The sequence below is a fragment of the Protopterus annectens genome, chromosome 14.part0 (genome assembly GCF_019279795.1).
Source record: "Protopterus annectens isolate FY-2018-M chromosome 14.part0, PAN1.0, whole genome shotgun sequence".
Taxonomy (NCBI): Eukaryota; Metazoa; Chordata; order Ceratodontiformes; family Protopteridae; genus Protopterus; species Protopterus annectens.
The window spans coordinates 1,080,348,888-1,080,365,037 of record NC_056748.1 but is presented as its reverse complement, the minus strand read 5'-3'; the positions used below and the strand labels follow the sequence as shown (position 1 = coordinate 1,080,365,037).

General features: G+C 42.8%; 1 protein-coding gene across 1 annotated transcript in view; it reads left to right on the top strand.

The window, feature by feature from the left end:
• CFAP46 (cilia and flagella associated protein 46) overlaps positions 1–16,150 on the top strand; it is a 3,596,153-nt gene that overhangs the window by 2,606,200 nt on the left and 973,803 nt on the right. Inside the window, exon 46 of the mRNA XM_044056880.1 lies at positions 9,879–10,058. Within this exon, the coding sequence (XP_043912815.1) occupies positions 9,879–10,058 (180 nt within the window). The remainder of the gene's footprint in view (positions 1–9,878; positions 10,059–16,150) is intronic.

Here is a 16,150-nt window from a genome sequence, read left to right as displayed (position 1 = left end):
CGGAGTAAGATATTTTGAGACTAGTGAACCAGCTCCTGGCGGCAAGGGGATTAACCACTTCCTCAGTTCCTAGCCTAGCCAGCTCTGTAATTATACCTATTTCTACACCAATTCTTATTCCTCCTTTAACTCCAACTGAGCCTTCGGAGTTCCCGGTACCGACAGCTCTGGCTTCGATTGTCTCGGTGCCGATCAGATCTACATCTCCAGCACCGATAACTGCCATGAGCTTTTCGTTTCTGTTAGAACTGGGGACACAGTTCATTTTTGGTTCTGGGGAGCGTGGTTCCACTCCAGTGTTGTTGGAGCCATCCATCCTCCTCGGGGCTTCGGCACATGTGAGTTCGACTCTGGCTTCAGCTTTGGAGGCAGCTTCCCCAATGTGGGATGGGACCACTGTTCTGAAGGAGTCAATTTCAGTTCCAAGCTCCCATTCCTCTATGGGGTGGACCCTGCTTTCCAGGCCATGGAGAGGGCCTTGTCCACTGGGGGCTTACAGTCAATACCACTTTCGGTGGACCAACAATCCTGCCCTACCCTTTGCCAGAGCTTCCTCCAGCCTCTGCCATGGGACAGCAGGCACAGAAACCACAGGATCCAACAATGGTGGTCATGTCCTCTTCAGCCACCTCTGGAGGCTTTTGGTGCCCAACCATCCACCTCCTGGATTTCTCCACCCACTGAGAATCTGAGTAAATTGATTGCGCAGCAGGCTTGGAAGATACCTGATTCCATCGAACAAATTCCTAAGAGACCAGACCACATTTTGTCAGCTCCTCAGGATCCGAAGCTTTGGGCGAAAGGGATACCAGTAGATGCCATGGTGGTAGCGGCAACCACAAAAAGGAGCTTGCTGATAAAAGTCCTACTATCCATCCTCCTAATAAGCTGTGTAGGGCAATAGGCAGATTCGGGAAGCACGTATGCGCTTTATCGACCTTCTCGCTCAGGTCCTTGGAACGTCATGGCACATTTCACAACACTTCAATGAGATTGGTAAAGGAGCTCTCAGATGCTCTAAAAGGAGCAGTAGCTGAGGGGGTTCAGGACAAAGTAACTTCTCAGCTGGCAACCCTTGATTCGATATGCAATTCATCCATGAGGCTCATTATGCATGCAGCTGAAAGGATGACTAGGACAGCAAGTTCTGGCATAGCCATCAATAGACACACCTTGATGCGCTTATGTGAATTTGCAGAGCCATTCATGTCTTCTTTCTTCAGTGCTCTGTTTGATGGAACATCCCTTTTTGGCCCCAAAGTTAAAGAGACCCTTGCCAGATGTGAGAAGGATAGAAGGACACTTTCTGCCGTGGACGTACACTTTTCCACTCCTCAAAGATCTTACTGCAGGAAACAGAGAAGTGGGAAGATATGGTTCAGAAAATCCCAAGGACCTTTCCACAACTGAAGTGGCATCGCCTCCCCCCTGGTGCAGAGGGGGGGTGGGGAGTTACAATGGAAGATGCCTTCGTCGAGGCAAAGGCAGCCCACAAAATCAGGGCTCCAGGGATTCTTTCCCTGGTAACTTCTACCAGCACTCCTGAATGGAGGCCCAATTGCCATCTTCTGGAGGCAGTTGGGGGATGATTATCCCTGCACCTACCTGCCTGGCAAAGGATAACAATGGACAATTGGGTGCAGAGGATTATAACCAGAGGTTACAATATCCCATATACAAAGATTCCCAGACAATCCAAAAGAGTCCCATATGCTCCACCCAATCACAGGGATGTAGCAGTCTTAGAAATTTAAAAACTGCTTGATAAAACAGTCATCCAAGCAGTCCCACAAGATCAAATAGGATACGGAGTTTACTCAAGATTCTCTTTAGTGCCAAAGAAAACATGGTTCTGGAGAGACTGATTCTGGATCTCAGCATTTTTAACAAGTCAGTTCAGCAAACCAAATTCCGGATGGTTACAGTTCAGTCTATACTTCCGTTCATAGAAAAGATTATTGGATGTGCTCACTAGATCTTCAGGATCTGTATTACCACATAAAAGTACAGGAAAACACTGATGCCACTGCCATGAACTAGGAACCAAACAGGAAGGAAAGCAGTGAAGTAAACCACAGATCCAAACTATTGTTATTTATTTATTTTATTTATTTATTTATTTATGCTTAAACAGTCCCTGGGCAGGATGTGTGTTGTCCTGTATTATTTTTGTGGTCTTTTGGATGTTTCTTGCAGAATAAAGTTGTATTGATGGAAGACTGGAACCTGTTACCTTCTCTGCAGCCCTCACCACTCTTTGTAGCACCTTCCTTTCTGTGACTGTGCAGCTTTCAAACCTAACCGTGAAGTTGCAGGTGAGGATGCTCTCTATTGCACCTCTATAGAAGGTGGGGAGAATATGAGGAGGAAGCTTAGCTTTCTTCAGCCTTCTTAAAAAGTGGAGGTGTTACTGTGCTTTCTTGACCAATTGGCTGGTGTTTCTTGACCATGAGAGATCCTGTGATATGTGTACACCCAGCAATTTCGTACTGTTTTAACCTCCTCCACACTCACGCCATTGATCCTGAGCACTGGGTGGTTTGTTCTCCTTTTCCTGAAGTCAATGATAATCTCTTTGGCCTGGCTTACATTCAGGTCAAGGTTGTTCCCCTCACACTAACTGATCAGAGATGCCACCTCCTCTATGTACGCCCTTTCATCCTCCTTTGAAATGAGCCCCACAACTGTGGTGTCATCAGCAAACTCGATGATATGGTTGGACTTGTGCTTAGCATAGCAGTTGTGGGTCAGGATGGTGAACAACAGTGGGCTGAGAAAACATCCCTGTGGAACTGTGGTGTTAATCGTGATGTGCTTTGCTGTGTTGTTACCTGAAGACACTCTCTGTGGTCTCTCAGTCAGGAAGTCCAGGATCCAGTAACAAAGATGTTTACTGATTTCTAAATGAGCCAGTTTTTCTATCAGCTGCATTGGTACCACCATATTAAATGCAAAGCTGAAGTCTATGAACTGCATCCTGACATAGTTGTCTTTGCCCTCTAGATGCTCAAGGGGGATGTGTAGTGCTACTGATATGGCATCAGCCATGGATCAGTTAGCTCTGTACGCAAACTGCACAGAGTCAAAATCAGGAGATAGGCATGATGAAAAATGTTTTTGATCAGTCGCTCAAAACATTTCATAACAGTGGAAGAAGAATATTTTGTGAACTAATCCCTGTATGAGTGGAAGTCTCTTTGGAGATGCTGTTTAACAGTAGCAGCATAATTTCTTGATCTTAGAAACTGCAGTATAATTCATATCAAATATACTTAAATTATCAGGTACCTTATTGCTATTGTGTTTAATCATGATTTGCTACATGAATTGTTTTTTTCCTGTTTGTACCACTTTTCTATCTGAACCAAATGAATATTAATGGCAAGGTAGGCCGACACAGAGTTCATTCGAATAGTACACGTGTCTGAATTGTGTACTGGAGCATGTTTAGTATTCTAGTCCATTTGAACTACAAACCATTTATGTGCTTCAGTGGTAAAATGTCTTTCTAGAATCAGTTAATTATTGTGAGTTTTTATCACATTTTCCCATTTCAGTTTGTGGTTTTCGTCTTTTATCTGGTTGTTTAGCATGACTCAGAAATATAGATTTTGCAGTCAGTTTTATGTATCTGCAGAACATTTTGCGTAGCCAGTCTTTTTACTTTCCTTACACATATTTCAGTGTTTGAGGCTTTTTTTAAACCTGCCAATGGTAATTTTTTCATGTACCAAAGTGCTGCATCTCTCCTGTCCGGAATGACTGACTCCATGGTGGAAGGATAAAAAATCACTAAATACTGTACATGATCAATTGTTTTAAGAAGACAAGAGTTTTTGGGGGGGATACGACTCTTCCCCTGACCACACAAATACTTCTTCTGCAGGAGGCATGGGCCCTTCAGCTCTAAAACTAACAAAATTACTTTTGAGTTTGCTGCACTTTAGAGCAAAGGCAAATCCCTATCACAGCGGCATCACTTAACCCAGGTTTGTTTCATCCAAGTGCTATTTATCAAGCAGCTGGCCCGATCACAATGCATCACTTAACCCCAGTTTGTTTCATCCAAGTGCTATTTATCAAGCAGCTGGCCCGATCACAGTGCATCACTTAACCCCGGTTTGTTTCATCCAAGTGCTATTTATCAAGCAGCTGGCCCGATCACAGTGCATCACTTAACCCAGGTTTGTTTCATCCAAGTGCTATTTATCAAGCAGCTGGCCCGATCACAGTGCATCACTTAACCCCGGTTTGTTTCATCCAAGTGCTATTTATCAAGCAGCTGGCCCGATCACAGTGCATCACTTAACCCAGGTTTGTTTCATCCAAGTGTTATTTATCAAGCAGCTGGCCCGATCACTGTGCATCACTTAACCCAGGTTTGTTTCATTCAAGTGCTATTTATCAAGCAGCTGGCCTTTGCACCACCGTTCAGCTACCTGGGAATGTTTGCTCTGTTATAACTTCCTGTGGCTAGTAACTTCTTGGGTTAGATTTTCCTAATCCTTGTCTGTAACAAGTCTTAAATTTCCTAAGCTGCATTATGTGTATTAGCACTTCCTCCGCAAAAGCTTACTTGTCTTAGTAAGAATGCGTTATATTATTTTGCCAGAGCTGTATATTTTGTAGGATCTATAGAGATATATCGTTGTAATGGCAACAAATTTATGGTCTTAAATTTTGAATCATTTGTATGTGATTAGAGTCATACCAATCAGTCAGGAAACGAAACACATTCATGTTCTAGTACTATAGCCATCTTCTAATAACGTACATTAGATTTGTAAAGGAAACAGTACAAATGCACAGTGACTTTCTGGTAGTCCTACAGAATATCTGTTGGTCATGGCAACAGGGAAAGGTGGAAGAAACACACAATGATTGTGAAAAAATAAACAAAAGTATCTTGCCTGAGGCAGTGAATTATAAAACAAAAATAGGTAAATGAATGTTAAACTCTGTATCTGCTTCCAGCTTATTTGGTCTGGAAAATGATTACGTTTTTCAACTAGCATTTGTTAAAACTGCAGCATTGTCATCTCAATGGAAGTGTAGCATTATATATAAAATCACCCTATTTATAATGAGGTATTGTTGGCTTATAAAAAAAAAGGGGGAGTGATTGATTGTATGTGTGCTCTTACACTGACGTCATTATTGTAGAGAGGTCATGTGATCATGTACTTTACAATAAAAGGAGGAAGTGAGGGTTGTTCTTTTTCTTCCAGCTTTTGACCAGACTGATTGACTTCATATGTGTTTATTTTTCCTCCGTAAATCTATGCTTTAATCTGACATTCCTGCCCTTAGGATGACAGCGCCAACAGGTTATGGGCCCAGGAGGGAAGAAGGAAGTCGATGGCATAGATTATGTTTTGACAAAGACGAAAAGAATTACGAGTTGCGGGAGACAAAGTGTTTAGGACACCTGCACTTGCTAGGGCTGAAAGACGCCATTCTACGAAATGTGCAGCAGGATGCAGAGGATAATGAAAATGAAGAGGAAGACGACGCTGAGAAAAACGAGGAGGTCTATGCAGAACTGATACAGTTTCTGGACGACAAAAGTTTTTCCCTCGTCATGAGAGAAGCTGCAGATAACGGTAGAAAAGAGCTTCAAATCCTGAGAGACCACTATGCTGAAAAAGAGAAACCATGGGTAATTCGCCTATACATCGAATTAACAAGCCTCCAGAAAGCCGCCAGTGAAAGTGTCAGAAACTACATTATTCAGGCTGAAACAGCCATTACGGTGCTTAGAAATGCTAGGGAGAAGCTCAGTGATGGATTACTAATTACAATGATTCTGAAAGGATTGCCTGAAACTTTTAAACCATTTGCAGTCCACATCATGCAAGATGATGATAAGTTCAGCTTTGGTGAGTTCAAAACAAAGTTGAGAAGCTATGAACGTACCGAGAAATTTAATGCCAACGTAAGTAATGATAATGTGATGAAAGCAAGTGACTTCGGAGAAAGAGTAAAAGCAGAGATTACATGCTATAGCTGCGGCCAAAAGGGACACAAGGCACGAGAATGCCGGAGAGAATATAAAGGACGGAGACAGTGGTGTAGTTTATGCAAAAGCTCCAGCCACAAAGACAGTAACTGCAGATGAAAGAAGAAAGATAATGTGAAACAAGCAACTGACGCGGATGATCACACATTTGTCTTCAGAATGAACGAACATCAGATCCGTGAATTAAAATAGAAAGGATTAATGGTGGACACTGATGCCACGTTACACATAATTAATGACCTGAAAAAGTTTAAACACTCTGATGCAACTTTCCAACTGGAGGAGCACATTGTGGAACTGGCTGATGGGACCGAGGACCAGCGGTGTCACGCGGAAGAGAGGTGATGCAGAAGTGTGGCTGCTGAACACAGAGGGAATCAAATTGAAGGTGAAGATGACTCGGGCGTTGTACATCCCGACGTATCCACAAAGCATCTTTTCTGTGAAGGCAGCAACGTCTAAAAGAGCCTCGATCAACTTTAAACAAAGACGAGATCAACTCATCTATAAAAACAGCACCAGGTTTGACATAAATGAGTATGATAGACTCTATTATTTAGACACATATAAAAACCGCACCAGGTTTGACATAACTGAGTATGATCGACTCTATTATTTAGACACGTATGATGATGAAAACGATGGTGAGACACATTATGATGCATCTCAGAGCTGTCATGATATTCAAGCATGGCATAAGATCCTTGTCACTGTAATTTTGAAGATGTGTCAAAATTAGAAAAGGTGGTCAAAGGAATGAAAATTAAAGGTAATGTTGAGAGATCCAACCTAGATTGTGAAACCTGTATGCAGGGGGAATTTGTCCAGAGCAGAAACAGAGAACCTGATGCAATAGCAAAAACTGCGCTTGAGCTAGTCCATACTGATTTGGCTGGCCCTATTGAGCCAGTAGCAAAAGATGGATTTAAGTATACTTTAGCATTTACCGATGACTACCCAGGTGTAATATTTGTCTACTTTCTGGAAGCCAAGAGTGACATAATCAAAGCTACTGAAAAGTTCAGTGCAGATTCAGCCCCTTATGGGAGGGTAAAGTGCATCAGATCAGATAATGGCACTGAGTTCATGTCAAAAGACTTTCAGTCACTACTGAGTAAAAATGTGACACGAAACATCAGCACCTCACTCACCCCATCAGAATGGGACAGCAGAGAGAAACTGGAGAACGCTGTTTGAAATGGCAAGGTGTATGTTGATGGACAGTGACCTACCTAAAGTTGTGGACATATGCAGTAATGACTGCTGCTTTTATTCGCAACAGATGTTATAACAGGCGTGTGGGACAGACCCCATTCTTCATGCTAACAGGAAAGAAACCTGATCTTTCAAGGATGAGAGAGTTTGAATCAGTGTGCTATGCATACAGACAAGATAAGAGGAAGTTAGACCCAAGATGTGATAAAGGGATCTTTGTTGGATATGATAAAAACAGCCCATCATATCTGGTCTATTATCCAGACACAGGAAGGGTCCTTAAACATAGGTTAGTCAAGTTCATTACTAAGAATGTAGCTGAAAGCCAGATTCAGACAGACCCAGAAATGATGGATGAAGATTTTAGTACCAAAAGGTGTGTGCATGTTAAGTCAGAATCAAAAGCTGACCGTCAAATCGCAAAAGAGATACAAGTGAATCGCACTGAATCTACAATAGATGATGGAGACACAAAAATAAGACAGGAAGAGGAAAGGCAGGATACACAAAGACAGGAAGAGGAAAGGCAGGATACACACTACTCCAAAAGAGAGAGAAAATCACTTGCATACTTGAAGGACTATGAGTGTAAAGTTGAAAACGACAATTATGTGACAGCTAATGTTAACTATTGTTACCAGCTAGTATGCAACACACCACAGAGCTTTAAAGAGGCCATGACTTTGTCTAACTCGGAGAGGTAGGTCAAAGCTATGAAGGAGGAACTTGAGTCTTTAATGGAAAACAACACATTCGCACTCACCACACTGCCAGAAGGTACAAACGCAGTGGGGGTAGGTGCAGAAGACAATGCAGATAATACCAAGACTTACAAAGCCAGATATGTGGCTAAAAGCTACAGTCACGTTGCTGGTATAGACTACAATGAAACATAAGTATGACATCTGTACAAAGTGTAATGCAGATGGCAGCTCAGTATGACTTAGAGTTGCACCAGATGGATGTGCAAACGGCCTATTTACATGCTCCTATTGACTGTGAGGTGTATATAGAGCAACCTGAAGGCTTTAAAGAGAAATCAAATAATGATAAAAAACTGGTTTGTAAAATGAACAAGTCATTGTACAGATTGAAACAATCAGAATGTAACTGGAACAGGATGTTGCACGATTATCTTTGTGAAAATGGTTTTGTCCAAAACCCGACAGACCACTGTGTGTACACTGGACAGGCTGGAAATGAGAAAACGGTCCTAATTATATAGGTTGATGATCTCATTATTGTAGCCAGTGACAATGAATCACTGAACGATGTAAAAGAAATGCTCAAAGCTAAATTTAAAATGAAAGATCTGGGAAAGCTAAGACATTTTATAGACATTGACTTTACCCAGAACAGGTGAAGTAAAGATGAACCAAAAGAGATACATCACAAAAATTCTTGAGAGATTTGGTATGTCTAATTGTAAAGTAAGAAGTACTCCTGAACAAAAAACAAACTTTGAATGTGACAGTGAATCTACCGACCCAAGAGGATATCGTGAACTTGTGGGTAGTTTGATATATGTTATGACATGCACAAGACCTGATCTTAGCTGGATTGTAAGTAAACTCTCAATATTTGTCACAGCCAAGTGAATCTCATTTGACAATAGCCAAAGATGTGCTAAGGTACTTAAAGGGTACATTGGATGGAGAGCTGTGTTACAAGAAAAGCAGAGAGAAACTTCAGCTTGTAGAGTACTGTGATGCAGATTGGGCAACCGATCAAAATGATAGGCGTAGTACAACAGGTTATTGTTTTAGCCTTAACAGAGACGGGCCTATTATTTCATGGAAAACAAAGAAACAACAAACGGTGGCTTTATCTCCATGTGAGGCAGAGTACGTGGCATTAGCAGCATCAAACAGAGACGGGCCTATTATTTCATGGAAAACAAAGAAACAACAAACTGTGGCTTTATCTCCATGTGAGGCAGAGTACATGGCACTGGCTGCATCAACACAGGACAGTTTGTACCTTGTGCAGCTGTCGAGTGGAATGGATGGAGAGTGCAAATGTGTGTCAGGAGCAATCATTTTGTCAAAGAATCCAGTAAGTCGTCAGAGATGTAAACATGTTGACATTAAGTATCATTTTGTTAGATCTGCACTTATTGATGACAAAATAAGCATTGAATATTGCCCAATAACATACATGGTTGCAGATATCTTTACCAAACCTGCTATAAAATTGAAGATTGAAAGGTTCAAATATTACATTTGGAATGTAAAGGAAAAAGTTATCCAAAATATGTTCTTAAAATGTGTTTGTATACAGCGTAAGAGCAAGTGGGGGTGCTGGCTTATAAAAAAATAAAAGGGGAGTGATTGATTGTGTGTGCGCTCTTACACTGACGTCATTATTGTAGCGAGGTCATGTAAGCATGTACTTTACAATAAAAGGAGGAAGTGAGGGTTGTTCTTTTTCTTCCAGCTTTTGACCAGACTGATTGACTTCATGTGTGTTTATTTTTCCTCCGTAAATCTATGCTTTAATCTGACATTCCTGCCCTTAAGTTGACAGCACCAACAGGTATGTCTTCCAAAAACAATTCCTATATAAGGTACTATTTCAGATAAGTTTTAAATGATAAGGTAATTTTAGAAGGGAAAAATGCTAACTTAAAACATTTTCTTTTTAGAGTGGCAGGAATTCCGCCCAACAGTACATGTCACAAGCGACTGACATTCTGCTTCAGTCCATATACGTGTCTTTCAACAACAACTATATTGATTTGTTGGCAGCTGCAGCTATAGAAATGGTTGAACTCCTTGGGCAGTTTGATTCACTGTCAGCAGCACAGTATTTGGCATTATATCAGGTAAAGTAATTCTTTAGTGAGCTGTTATTTTGATTTACTCTGTAAGTGTATGAATAAACCTATGTTTTATACAAACTGGTGCATCCAGTGGTTCCTTGAAATTACACCGGTGGTATGTGCATTGGCATTTGACCAAGGATTTGTCATATATCATTCCTTGCAGTACCTTTCAATCAAGTTTATTGAATTTTTAGACTACTAATTCCCTATAGGATTGTTACTGTTGTTTCCCCAAGTTGTTTCTACTGCTAGATTTTTTTTCTTCTGCTGTTTCTTGACATCCACAGTAATGGAACACTTATTAAAAATGTACTTTTAGTCAAAAGTAGATGGTGATTAGATGGTGGTGAAACTGCAGCAACAGTTAGCTGTGCAGTCTAATACAGCTGCTAACCACAAGAATGTGCAGACTATGAAAACAATTACAAGGAAGGATTTCCTGGACTCATCCTTGGATTTGTGGACTAAAACTGAATAGTATTTGTTGTTTGTAATGACTGATGTAGTATTTCCTTGTGACTGATACAGTGGTGTTATAGAGGAGCATTATTTTATGTGTTTGAATAAAACTGGGGAGTGTTGGTTTGTTCAGAAATGGCCATTGTACTGTGTTTTGAGTGGTGATCCTCACAGAAAAGAAGAACTGAAGCAAATTTAGCTGTTTTATGATAGTGTATGCTGAATGCATATTTTGAAAGGCTAGTAAGTATTCATTGTAAAAGTGCTATATTGTTTAACCAGGTCATTCCTTCACTCTGTCACTTAAACTAATCCCACCTTTCTAAGACAACAGTGGCTGACTTTAAATGTTTGTAAATATTGATTGTGCTGGATTATTAAAATAGCAGGGGAAGCCTGCAAAATCAGGGTTTATGAGATTCTTTTTCAGATAAACCCTTTCAGCACCCCTGAAAGGTTGCCTGACTGCCCACTTCTGGAAGCATTTTGGGGGGGGGGGGGGCACGTCTTTGTTCCCAGATGCCTGGACATCAATAATAAAAGATTCTTAGATGCCAAAAATCATACACAGAGGTTAGTTCATACCATTTTCCCAGATTCCCCAACCAAAAGAAGAAGGCTTCCCAATATCCCACCCAGTCAGAGAGCGGCAGCAGTTCAAGAAATTTAAAAGCTACTAGACAAAAGTGTCGTCCAGGAGGTCCCACCAGACCAGAAAGGATTCAGAACTTACCCAACATTTTTTTTAGTGCCAATGAAAACCAGAGACCTGAAACCAACTCTCGATCAAAGCTAGTTGAATCAACTTGTGAAGAAGTCAGAGTTATGAATGGTCATGGTTCAGTCCATTCTGACATTTCTATGCAAAGACGATTGGCTGTGCTGTATCGATCTTCAGGATGCATACTATCACATCAAGATGAACAGGTGATCCCGAAGATTTCTACACTTTTGGCTGGGTGCCATGCACTACCAGTTCAGAGCCCTGACCTTTGTCTCACCACAGCCCACAGGGTGTTTACCAAATGTTTGGTGGTGGTAGCTCACTTGAGACTGCTGGGGTTCTAAATGTTTCCATATCTAGATGATTGCCTCCACACTGCACCAACCAAACATCTTCTAAAGGAGTCCAGGGAGTACTTGCTACATTTGTGTTAATCACTAGGCATCTCATTCGGATCTATATTAGAACATCGAAGATTCAAAACTTCGAATGTTCTAATATCGACCCCTATTCAGCGAAAGCTGAAAATATTGAAGGAACAGAAAAACAAATTTTTTCTTTGCGAAAGAATTCGGTTGTCCGTTTCTGTTGCTTCTGCATTTTTAGCGCTGTGGTGGAAAGTTGCGAGTTGGATTCAGGTAAGTGTGCGATTGAGTGCGGGTTCGGTTAATTAGGGTTAGGGTGCGGGTTAGGTATGTGTGCGATTGTGTGGACATGAGGGTTAGGGCGGGGTAGGTGAGTTAGTGTTCGGGCGCGGGTGAGGTGAGTGTGCGATAGTGACGGACCTTAGGGTTAGGATTTGGGTTAAGGTAAGTGGATAGTTAGTGGTGTGTGTATAGTTTAGTGTAGGGTTAGGTGTAAGATTTTAGGTGTATGTGTGTGAATTGCTGTTTGTTTGGTGTGCTTGTTTTGTGTGTATGTGTTTTGGAACAGCAATTTTTTTCCCTAGGAAAAACTCACTGTTCTGTATGTTCGATCTTTTCAGCTTTCACTGAATAGGGGTTGATATTAGAACATTCGAAGTTTTGAAACTTCGATGTTGTAATATAGACCCTCTCATTCAACACCTGCAGATCTCATCTTCAACCTGTTCAGAGCCTGGAGTTTATAGGTGCCCAGTTGAACACAATAAGTCAGATAGGCTCGGCCAGACTTGTTCTTCAAGCCCTAGGATCTATGGCAGCAGTCATAACCTTAGATGTGAAGTTGTCCAATCTCGCCTTCATTCTTGCTGGATGGGTTCGGCCACTTACTATAGCTCGAGAGCTCTTTACTAGCTCGAGGCTACCCCTTATCCCAGAATGCCCAGCGTCAGCTACCCAGATCTCATTTGCCGCTTTAGCTGCGAGGTTGCGATCAATACTGGCTCAGGCTTAGTATAACTTTTTTCTCTATTTAACTAAAATAATTTGCTTAAATTTTGATATATTTTTTCTCCCTTATAGTAAGTTATAAGTTTCACTTATTGTAAACCCCTTAGCTCATCCTTGTGGTGTTTTTTGTGCTGTGTTGGCTGTCGCCCCTTAGTCACTAGGCATTCTGTTATTCCCTGAACTCATTTAACTTGGAGAGTTCTCCCCCCACCTTTAAGGACAGCCGTTTAAGTTAGAGGCTGTCCTTTAAGGTCCTTATTAATTTTTAGATTAGTATTGCAGTTTGTCTTTTTGGTAAAATGTCTAAGGAAGTTAAAACCTCTGGTTTTAAAAAGTGTGACTCATGCTGTCAGAAGATGTCTCTGACAGATGGGCACACTAGTTGTGTTTACTGCTTGGGGGCTCTGCACCTGCAGGACTCTTGTTCTATTTGTCATACCTTTAGTCCAAGAGTCCTGCAGGAGCGGAAAAACAAGCTTATCCTCCGTGGATTGTTAAATCAGGATTCTCTGGCTAAAGCATCTCAGCCAGTGAAACCTTTGAAATCTGTCAAGCCATTGGCTCCATGTTTGGAACCGACCTGTGAGCTTGACAAACCAAATGTGTTGGTGCCATCTGGCACCGACAATACTACTCCTCTGTCAGCTCCAACTGTTACTTCGGAGCCGTTTCGGAGCCACAAATGAGCTAGGTCTCCTTCATTCTAGCCGATTTGCTTGGTGCCACAATCACCCTTACTTCAAAGCAAGACCAGTCATCGTTCATCTTCCCACTCCTCTCGATCCTCGAGGCTATCAGATCAGGATGTGGAGAGAGTGGTCAGTAGGTTGCTGAAGTCACAGGCCCTTGCTAAAATGCGTTTGAGCCTGCCTCAACAGGCTTTGGCTCCATCTGCTTCGATTTCTATTCCTCCTCCAACTATGCTTAGTTCAGAGCCGGAGTCCATGGACGCTCCAATAGTGGTTCTTTCGGCTCCGATAACATCCTTTTCAGCTCCGACATTGGCTCCAATTACCTTGGTTCTTCCACCCATCGAGGTATCTGGGTGCCGAAGCTCACTCGTCTGCTCCAAGGGGGGGGGGGGAGTGGCATCGGACCCTTGTCCGACCCTGCTCTCCCCCTTGGAGCTTCGGCTCAGTTGAGCTCGGCTCCCACATCGGCCTCGGAGCTGTCACCCTTGGCGCAGAGTGAGATTCCTGTCTCTTCACAGCTGGAGGCGTCCTTGTGTCAAGACCGTGACACCTTTGAGGTCATGCGGAGAGTGCTGTCCCCACAGATGGCCCCACTATCGGTTCCATCGGCTCCGCCCCCCTCGGCGCCTGTGACAACCTCTGCTCCTCCTCCACCAAAGTGTAGGGAACCTATGTCCCAGGACACCCCATTGGGTGAACCCTCTTCTTCCGAAACCTCCCCAGAGCATTCTGAGCAGGCCTTCCAGAAGATAAAGTGCAAGAGGAAGCACCGACTCCCCTGAATCTGTCACCTCAGATACAGACCTGAATGAATCGGAGGGGTCCCCAAAGTCCCCCTCTGAAGATGTTTCCTTTTCAGACATCCTTGAGAGTCTGAGGCAGAGGCGTAGCTGGACTTCCCACGAGTCTGTAGACCTGGACGCATTTGGTTCATGACCTTCCACCTCCTGGGTGTCTACACATTTTGATCCACTCATGTCTGTGGTGTCTAGAAAGGCTTGGTCAGCTCCAGATTCCATGGAACCTGTCCCGAGGAGACCCAATAAATTTATCACAGCTCCCCAGGACAAACAATTTTTGACTAAAGTTGTTCCAGTTAATGCCATGGTGGTAGCAGCAGCCACAAAGAGAGAGTTAGCTGAAACCTCTTCATCTGCCCATCCACCAAATAAAGACTCTTGTAAGCTGAACAGATATGGGAAGTGAATGTTCTCATCAGGGACCTTCTCCCTTAGGTCCCTGAACTATCTTTCCCATTTTGCTAGTCTTCAGAGGGATCTCATGAAAGAGTTTGGCGATACCCTACAAGATCCCACAGCTGAGGGAGCTTCAGCCAAGGTAGCTACCCAGCTGGCGACTCTTAATTCAATAGTCAGCTCCTCCATGAGGCTTATTTCATACGCAGCTGATGGAGCGAGTACAGCTGCAGGAACAGGAGTGGCTCTTTGGAGACATTCTTGGCTGCAGCTGTGTCAGTTTGCGGAACCCTTCAGAGCATCCTTCACCAATACCCCCTTTTTTTGATGGCTCTTCTCTCTTTGGGCCTCAGGTGAAAGACACGCTTACCATGTGCCAGCAGGAAGGCAAGAGGCTCTCTGATGTCGGAGTCCATTTTTCCACTCCTACCAGACCATACCCAAAGGGTCAGAAGGGTGGAAAAATGTGGTTTTGAAAATCCCAGGGACCCTTGCTTGATGCACGTGGTGTATTTTCCCCCAGGGGCAGAGGGGGAAGTAATAACAATGGCAAATGCCACCCTCATGGCAGAGGGGGTCCGCAAAATCAGGGTAACAGAGATATGTTCTCTTCCAAACCCTATCAACATCCCTGAAGGGATGCCCGACTGCTCAACTCTGGAGGCATTTGGGGGAAGGCTTTCATTGTACCCAACCACCTGGCAAAATATTACAAAAGACAAATGGGTACTAGCCATTATATCCAGAGGTTACAAAATTCCCTTTCATCAACCCCCTTTTGTTTCAAAAAAATCCACCCTAGATGTTCCACCCAATCTATGGATCAGGCAGTCACAGAAGTTTCAAGACTGCTAGAAAAAAGAGCCATCCAGGAAGTCCTTGCAGACCAAGTAAGATCTGGAACTTACTCAAGATTCTTTTTAGTGCCCAAAAAGACAGGGGACTGGAGACCAATTCTGGATCTCAGTAGGTTAAACAAATGTGTACAAAAAGAAAAGTTCCGGATGGTTAACACTGCAGTCCATTCTCCCCTTTCTGGGTCAGGAAAATTTGATGTGCTCCAGAGATCTTCAGGATGTGTCCTATCATATAAAAATGGACAGACAGTCCAGGAGATTTCTATGCTTCCAGCTAGGGGCCAGTCATTACCAATTCAGAGCTCTGCCCTTTGGTCTCACCACAGCTCCAAGGGTGTTCACCAAATCCATGGCAGTAGTCACAGCTCACCTGAGACATCAGGGATTCCAGGTGTTTCCTTATCTGGACGACTGGCTCCTCACTGCTGCCACCAGGCAACAACTTATAGGGGCACGAGATTACACCATCACATCCTGTGCTCAACTAGACATCACAATACACTTAGAAAAATCTGCCTTGTCGCCCTGTCAGTCTATTACATACATAGGAGCAGCACTGAACACAAGAAAAATTATTGTAAAATTGTCTCAGGAAAGAGTTTCCATTATTCAAAAACAGGTGTCACGTCTCCTGAGGAGCAAAAGTATTCAAGTCAAATATGTCCTTCAAGCTCTAGGGTCCATGGCAGCAACCATTCTTCTAGTTCCCCTAGCCATTCTTCTAGTTCCCCTAGCCATTCCTCTAGTTTCCTTAGCCATTCCTCTAGTTCCCTTAGCACGCTTTCACATGA